Source organism: Rutidosis leptorrhynchoides, chromosome 2, assembly GCF_046630445.1.
Source record: "Rutidosis leptorrhynchoides isolate AG116_Rl617_1_P2 chromosome 2, CSIRO_AGI_Rlap_v1, whole genome shotgun sequence".
NCBI lineage: Eukaryota > Viridiplantae > Streptophyta > Magnoliopsida > Asterales > Asteraceae > Rutidosis > Rutidosis leptorrhynchoides.
The window spans coordinates 19,944,789-19,953,970 of NC_092334.1; the positions used below are offsets into that span (position 1 = coordinate 19,944,789).

At 34.2% G+C, this 9,182-nt stretch overlaps 1 protein-coding gene across 2 annotated transcripts; it reads left to right on the forward strand.

Annotated features, from left to right (window-relative positions):
• The first annotated feature begins 742 nt into the window (after nt 1-742).
• LOC139890612 (solanesyl diphosphate synthase 3, chloroplastic/mitochondrial-like) lies at nt 743-8,968 on the forward strand. Of its 2 annotated transcripts, none has more exons than XM_071873497.1 (12): nt 743-1,093; nt 3,589-3,678; nt 4,070-4,150; nt 4,267-4,338; nt 4,747-4,878; nt 5,883-5,969; nt 6,479-6,550; nt 6,651-6,736; nt 7,248-7,380; nt 8,049-8,138; nt 8,329-8,427; nt 8,552-8,968. In XM_071873497.1, exons 1-12 carry the CDS (start codon nt 953-955, stop codon nt 8,729-8,731), a joined length of 1,263 nt encoding a protein of 420 aa, XP_071729598.1. In that variant the 5' UTR covers nt 743-952; the 3' UTR covers nt 8,732-8,968. The 2 variants fall into 2 exon arrangements, with proteins under 2 accessions (XP_071729598.1, XP_071729599.1); XM_071873498.1 differs by having other exon boundaries at nt 963-1,093; nt 3,586-3,678.
• The last annotated feature ends 214 nt before the right edge of the window (nt 8,969-9,182 follow it).

Sequence of the window (9,182 nt, forward strand, 5' to 3'; positions counted from 1 at the left end):
TTACTTTCACTATATATCGTTACGATCTGTTCAATGTTGTACCACCGGATCTTCGGGTCTATTATATATCTATAGTTTCTATTATATTGCTAAAATGATGATGTCATTATTAGGCTAATTCTTTTGTTAAGAAAAAATCAAAAAGAAAAAGAAAAAAATCTAAGCATGGTGGATGATGTCATTAATCTAAATAATTTTGAATTAAAATTAAATCTTATTAATATTAAATCTTATTGATAATTATTTTAATTATTAAAATTAAATAATTTTAAATTATTGTAATTAATTATTTTGAATTGAGTACGAGAAGGTATAAAAGTTAGGTAGAAGGAAACCAATTTTACATTTATATTTTTAATTTACACTTTTAAAATAAAATGACAACTAATATTATATCTTATGATTGGATGAGGATTCTTTAATATGCATTTTACGTGCTTGATGAAATGTTCAGCTGACGAGTTTCTTAGTCGAACTATGTGATTCCACGAGTCATTAAACTAAATAACTTTAGCATTTACGTTCACTTAATACCTAAAACATATCATAAAACTGTTTCATTTAAACAAACCCGTGGTTCCACGGGTCATTTCACTAGTATTATATATATATATATATATATATATATATATATATATATATACTAATATTTTCGAAAAAAAAAAAAAAAAATATAGGCCTTTTTAGGGTTATGGCACGTGGTTGCATTTCTACTCACATGATTTATCATCGCCGTCGTGTCACTCTTGAAATCTATGAACGTCTGTAATTCAATTTCAATTTCAATTTCATTACAATTTCTAACTAACAATTTATGTTTTAATTTCTCCAAATCCTTAAAACCCTTACACCGCCATCAAAACCGCTTCTTCAAGCAAACTTTCAATTCAATATACCTATACTGATCTATACCTGTACACTAACATACGACACGGCACGATATTTTGCAAATATGTTTATTTATCGAGGAATCTATAGGATTTTAAGGACAGCAGCTAATCCCAACCGTTGTCGATGGCTCTATTCTTCTGCTTCGCATCAACAATTGTCTCATTACAGTCGAATGACGTCACCAATTGCGACCTCTTACGAGGTAAACACGTTTATAATTGTTTTCTTAGAACGCAATATTTGAATAGTTAGATATATCATTCACTTACTATGCTGTTATTGTATTGGTAGTTTTACTGTTTAATCGTAAGATTTGAGCTGAGAATGATACAAATGTTTAAGGCTTACTGAGAATTATGCAATTAGGTTATACTCTTTAGCATGCCGTGCGTACTGATCATTGCTGGTTACTTAAAATTTTGATTATTTTAGTGGGACCTAGAGGATCAATATTGGATTTGGACTGTAGATAAAAAGTTCATATTTAGGTATTTTCTTTTAGTAAAGGGATCCTGTTATGTAGCAATTTTTAAGTCATATAAATTACCATATCAGAATGTGTTTGTTACCCACAATATGGGGATTCGATTAGGTTTAACTTAATTGCTGGTCGTACACGGCTACGCCAATTAAGAGATTTGAGAAGAAAGATCATTAATTTTAATTATAAATGATAAAAATGTGTAAAAGTCTACTGTCATGTCTCAAAAGAATGTACTGAGATGTAATTTTTTATATAATGAATTGTTTGTAATATACTAGTATTTTATCTTATGACTGTGTCCCGCGCGAGCTGATTTGGAAGACTCTTAACGCTAGGGGTGTCCCAAGTAGATATATAAGAACTATTAGAGATATGTACGATGGGGCGAAGACTAGCGTACGCACGGCAGTGGGAAACACAGAGTTTTTCCCTGTAGAGGTAGGTTTACATCAGAGATCGGCCCTTAGCCCATATCTTTTCGCTTTGATCCTAGACGAACTAACTAAGAGGATACAAGATAACATCCCATGGTGCCTAATATTCGCCGACGATATTGTTTTAGTTTCGGATTCCCAGGAGGAGCTTAACAGAAGGCTAGAGCAATGGAGGACTGCACTAGAATCAAATGACCTACGGATTAGCAGACTTAAATCGGAGTACCTTAGATGCGATTTCAAGACGAGCGAAGAAGAACAAGAGGATTTAGTGGATGTCAGAATTGGGGATCAGATTTTACCTCCACAAGAGTCCTTTAGATATTTAGGCTCGATGCTTCACAAATCGGGAAGGATAGATGAAGACGTGACGCATCGTATACGAGTAGGATGGTTGAAGTGGAGGGCAACGAAAGGGGTGTTGTGCGACAAGAAGGTACCCCTTAAATTGAAAGGGAAATTTTTCAAGGTCGCAATTAGACCGGCCATGTTGTACGGCTCAGAGTGTTGGCCAATGACGAAAGCCCAAGAGAGGAGGATGGAGGTGGCAGAAATGAGGATGCTTAGGTGGACGTGTGGCAAGACCATGCTAGATATGATACCAAATGGAGTTTTTTAGGGAGAACTTGAAAGTTGGGAACATAACCAACAAGTTGAGGGAAGGACGACTTAGATGGTTCGGGCATGTTATGAGGCGCCCACTTTTAGCCCCGGTTAGGAGAGTCGAGACCCTCGTTGTTGGGGGCGTAAGGAGAAGGGGTAGACCCAAACGTAGGTTGGAGGATAGATTGAAGCTTGACATGAAGGAGCTCTTATTGACCGAGGACATGACTTCTGATAGGAATTTGTGGAGGAGTAGAATTAGAATAGATGACTAGGTTCTACATGGTGTTTATTTATCTTATATATTTATATTATATTTCTTGCCTACTTGCTTGTGTGCACTTCATATATGCCTTTTTTTTTTTTTTTTTTTTTTTTTCTCGTGGGACTTTACGTATTGGCTGGACATGTTTTATGGATATATAACATATCTATACTTATTGTAGCATATTCACATGCTTTATTGCACTATATGGTTACATGTTTGTATTACATTATATAGCAATTAATTTATACGTACTTACATATCACATGTTTTTATGCTAACATAGCATACTTATTTGTCTATGCCTACATAGTATACCATCTATTTTATACTGCATATTATACCTACATGCTTCTTACCAACATGTTTACGTATACTTATTGTACTTACATGACTTGTTATACTTGCATATTTGACACTCACATATTTTAATTATATGTTATATTACTCAATATTGTTATAATGCTTTATTTACCTATATATATCGTATTGGAGTATACATTATTCATGGTAAAGCTTCTATTTTGCCAACTTTACTTGTATATTTTTACTTCACATATCGGATTTCATGGTTCTTTCTGGTCGGAGGTCCCTAGGAAGCAGCCTCTCTGCTCTACAGAATAGGGAGGGACGACTTCCTCTACCTGGGGACCGATAGGTATCCTGGGTAGAAGAATGACTTCCCTTTTACTTTAGGGTAGAGGAAAGGACTGCCTACATCTAACCTCCCCATACTCCACTTTAGTGGAATTGGGTATTATTGTTGTTGTTGTTGTTGTTGTTGTTGTTGTTTATCTTAGTTTTTTTTTTTTTTTTTTTTTTTTATGGTAGTAGTCTAGTTGATTCTTTCTAGAGATACTTGTATCATGGTTTTTTTATGTTTATCTTGATTCTTTTTCCGGTAATAGTAGGTTTTGGGTTGCAGAGTAAACAATTCCTGGATTTCACGCCACTTCAGTTCTGGTGGACCACAACCCCAGTACGAAGGATCTTCAGTTGACGTAAGTGCAATTTTGGATACCCTCTTCTCCCTTGTTTCCCTTTTATTATTTGATCTTTGAGAAATATTCATGCGCTTTGTTTTTATTGTAATCATTTTTGATTTTCCTATTGTCCTTCTAGAATATATCAACAAATAGTTTTAGAATAACAAGGTATGTTCTAGCGTAGTAGGCTTCGGCTGTCAGATGTGCTCATAACTATTAGGCTGGGCTTTTTTATTTTGAAATGACAAAAGAAAATACAAAACATGATGACATTTTCCTTTTATCCTCCATGTATGTATTGATTCTACTGCGCTGCAATTTTTTTAATGTTTCAACTATTCATGTTTTGTTGAGCTTATCTGTATGAGTTACGTGAGTCTTTTTCCATTTTTTCATTAATATCCAGGATCCAGTGGACCCATTTTCCCTCGTTGCTGATGAACTATCGATTGTTGCTAATAGGTTACGAGCAATGGTTGTGGCTGAGGTATGGGTGCAATAACTACTGAAGAACTACCTTTTTTTTTTGTATACGATTCAAACTATTTCATTTTGGATATGTTTTTTATGGATGGAACTGACTTCAAATGTGTGCTCTTGTAGGTGCCAAAGCTTGCGTCAGCAGCCGAGTATTTCTTTAAGATGGGAGTTGAAGGAAAGAGGTTTCGCCCTACTGTAAGTTCATTGCTTCTATATCTTCGATGCCCGATATCTCCTTTTATAATTATAGGTGTGGTTTTATTTTTCGATAGTGGTCTAATATTTGGACTATAATGATTTGGAGGTTTTACTTGGTAGAAATGGACCTTGGGTCACTGGCGATATGTTTGACACATTTTACCTATTTCTTTTGTAGCTGATTCATCTACCTTTATAGAAATAGAACATAACTTGTAGTAACCCGTTAATAAGTAAATGGGTTGAAATTGTTACTTGTAGCTTTTTTTTGCTCTACCATTTGACCCGTAATTTATCAAATTTTGACAGAATTTGGACTTCACTGCTTTTCGCCATCTTCACGTGTTTGCTTTTAATGCATCATGTTACTGTGTTTAAAGTATTGACGCAGTTTTTCACTTGCAGGTTATTCTATTAATGGCAACAGCGTTAAATGTTCAAATATCCAAACCAGCTTCAGAAGGGGTTGTCGATATGTTTCCAACCGAGTTGCGTATGAGACAACAATCTATTGCTGAAATAACAGAGATGATTCATGTTAGGTTTCTTTTTAAATTATTATTATAATTATATTGCCTGATTCTGAAAACAATCATCTACCATGCATTGGAAGTGATGAGTTACAGAGGTATGGAAACGCAATAACATTAGAAGATGTGCACGTTAAGAGCTTGAGCTCAGGAGCCAATTAAGTAGGTTGGAATACCAAGATAATATAATAATCAAAAGAGAGCATAACTGCTACACATTCACTACTAAGCAACTGTTAACTATATAGTAGGAGTAACTTGTATGGTTGAACCAAAAGAATTAAGTAATAGGGTGTGCACATGATAAATTAGATGTTCATTTTACATCTGTTCAGATTTGAGAAATGAAGTTGCTTGCAATTTTTTTTGGGGCCCTTTATAAAACTGAAAATTTCTGTTTTACCTTTTCTTTTCAAGTGAATGCTTAGCCCTTTTTTGCATTCGTTGAAAATGTAATCTTTAGAAACAATTTGTGTCTGACGTTTACTAGATCTAGAGGAATCTGTTTTGGATGCTGGGGCACTAGATACTTATTATAATTTTCTGTTACATTCAAGGAAATACTAAGATATTGAGAAAATAATGGTTTTAGATACATATAAGTTAGCGTGGAACTTGGAAGTTGGAAACAAATGAGAGGAAGCCTTTGAGGACTGTCCTATTGTTACAACTCTACATTATTTCACTTTTCCTTGTATGTTATTTGGTCAATTATCCTAAAGCTGTAACATTATTATATTAGCAATATTTTTTTTTTGAAACTGTTATACGTGACAGTTTTTGTCTATCCAGGGTCTCATCAGTAAGCACTCTTGCGACAAAAAGATTGTATTTGAATGTAAATTAGTTCATGAAATCATACATCTCAACCATATATTATACTACTTCTGAATTATACTTCGAACACGAAGTGATTTGTACTTGATATCAACACTTTTTAAAGAAAGACAATTCTTTGTTCTTTCAGAGTATTATGAATGATGTAGAAATAAAATAACTTTGTCATTGCAGGTTGCCAGCCTTCTTCATGATGATGTACTTGATGATGCTGATACGAGACGTGGAATTGGGTCACTTAACTTCGTAATGGGAAATAAGGTGATCAACACTCTTTAACTTTGTTGTTGCCATCCGTCTCATTGGAGCTTTAAATTGCTACATATAATTATATAAAGGAACCTAAAACAAACCACTTTTCTAAGTTGCTACACTTCCCAAGATCAACTTTAGCTTCGTTCTTCCTCTCAATCTTAAATTTTAGACCAACTTAATGTTGGTTAACAGAAAGTTTTTTATTTCTATTGTGTGGTTGCCGTGTATATTGGCTTACTAAAATATGGTTGAATATTTTGGCTGGCTGCCCATCTGAGTATGCTTGGAATACACTTATATTTGCGTAGGCCCATGCATTGGTCCAGTAGTTGCCCAATACTTTTGATAAATTAGTTGAATTTTCAAAATCCAGTCAGATGAAGCAGCTTTGAGTACATAGTCAAGTAGATTATGAATTTGATGCAGTAGAAACTCTATGCAACAATTCGTTTTTAAGTTCTTAGCTTGCTATGGCTTTATACGCTTAAAAGGCCACCATTGTGTTCATAATGCAGATCTCAGTGTTGGCAGGAGACTTTTTGCTTTCTAGAGCTTGTATTACGCTCGCCTCTTTGAAAAATACAGAGGTATGCATGTATATGTTTCTCTCTTTATTTTTGTGTAACTTTTTGCCTTTTTTGACAATGTCATTTGCAAGTAGTCACTCTATTCTATTGATGGTTGCAGGTTGTATCACTAATAGCAACAGCAGTAGAACATCTCGTCACTGGAGAGACGATGCAAATGAGTACATCTGCTGAGCAGCGTAGTAGGTAATGCTGATTTTAGTGCAAGCTTAGCTTATTTTATGCTGATTTTAAGGCTCTATGGAGTCGATAACAATCGTCGATTTATTGGCGACTTGACTGACTCTTAGAGCCTAAATTAAATTCCAGGCAGGAGTTAAAACCCATGGAAATTTGATTTTACCATTTCCATGGCGTCTAATTATTTTTATATTATTTTTTTATTTTTTTAAAAACTTTTTCCTATTTAAAGGCCGGAGGTCCTCTCAGAAGCAATCTCTTTATCCGTCGAATAGAGAGGGATGACTTTCTCTACTTTTGAGAGTGTTTTCACTCTGGGTGGAGAAATGACTTGTTTTTATTCAAGGATAGAGGAAGGATTGTCTACATCTCACCTCCCCCATACACCACTCATGTGGTATTGGGTTTTGTTGTTGTTGTTGTTGTTGATACTCTTAAAGTATGCACATATATAAAGGATACTGATCTATGAAGGCATCCTAAATAATACAGTGATTATGTATTTTTTGTTATGCAGCATGGATTACTATTTGCAGAAGACGTACTACAAGACTGCGTCTCTGATTTCCAACAGCTGCAAATCAATTGCTCTTCTTACTGGCCAAACTGCAGAGGTTGCCATGCTGGCGTACGAGTACGGGAAAAATCTGGTGTGTAAGCATTTACATAGTTATTATATGTTGCACATACTCTGCGTTTCAGCCAAAGCATGTATGTGTTATCTTTGAAAATCTGTTAACCAAAACAGATACAAGGGGGCTGGGTAACGGGCAGTTTGTTGGTATTGGTTGAAAACTAACACTTCTCAAATTCTTTTCATAAATAGTTAGCATGTTATATACGTTAAAAAAGTAAGTTTGTATCATTATATTTATATATATTTATATTCCAGCTTCATATGAATGAAAATTGAGTACAGTCCTATGCCTTATAACTTGAAAAATACACTTTCAGCATATGTTGACCCATTATTTTATTTTAGGTAGACTTTTAAGTTTTGTTCATTTGACCTTTTTCAAAATAATGATTTTATCTGTTCTTTGCTTTACTGAAAGTTGACTAATGTGTATACAAAACGGGTTGAATTGTTGAAATTTCCATCTCTAGTTGCTTATATCCCGCATTCAAGTTTGTCTTCTTAAACAAAGACGCTAGTAATTTTTTCAAAGGTCATAATGAACTTATACATTATGAACGACGAATAAAATATTACTTCCCAGCTAACATGGTTTTTAGTTGTGCACTTAATTTTAGTATGTTACTCGAACCAATCCATATGATTGTAACTTTTTAACTCATATTTGTATTTATTTTGCAGGGTTTGGCGTTCCAGTTAATTGACGATGTACTTGATTTCACAGGCACGTCAACATCTCTTGGAAAAGGCTCCTTATCTGACATTCGCCATGTAATTTTCTTACTTGCAACAACATATGATTATATATTTAGCAAGGATTTATTTATATTTTATATTTTATATTATATATCTTCTTAAAAAGGAAGCTTTTATATTCAAAATTTAAAATTGTTGTCTACTTTAAAGAACTATATGTGGTGTGCTGCAATTAGTGTTCGCTTTTTGATACCTCGTTCTGCAGGGAATTGTAACAGCTCCGATGTTATATGCAATGGAGGAGTTCCCAGAATTACGTTCAGTTATTGACAAAGGACTAGACAACCCCGTCAACGTGGATCTCGTAAGTTTTCTCACTACGTATCACATATGATTGTTATCAAGTTGGTGCAAGGTTTAAATGTGATTTTTATATTTAAGTATAAAATATGAACTTTTAGTGACTGATGGTGGTCACTTATTTACAGGCTTTGGAGTATCTTGGTAAAAGTCATGGAATACAAAGAACAAGGGAACTAGCTGCAAAACATGCGAGCCTTGCGTCGGCTGCAATCGAGTCCTTACCGGAAAACGATGACGAGGATGTTCAAAGATCAAGGCGGGCACTTATAGAATTAACTCACAGAGTTATCAATAGAACAAAGTGAATAGGTCAGGCAGGTTTTACACAAACAAGCTCTCTAAGAAGATAAATATGTTGGAAGAATTTTGTTTTATTCAATTGTTGCAATCTTAAGTACTTCACCCGCTCCTCAGTCGGTTGAGTCCTCATTTTCTTGTTGTTCATTGACAATACTCAATAATGATTATTATTGACCAGTATACGTTATCTTGTAGTTTTTAACACTGAAGTGTTTTTCGGTTATCTCTCGATTGCTATTACTATTTATGACTACAATTATTATAATTATATTTATATTATTATAGCTGAGTACATTATTCGGACATTTTTTTAACCATGAAGCTAAAATTTGGACCTATAATTATTTCACGCGAGAACTTGTATTCATCTTCAAGATCTGTTTATAACATTTCTATTGCAACTGCACATTCTTGCCTTTTGTTATCTTTTGATTCAACAGGAGCTGAGATATCCAA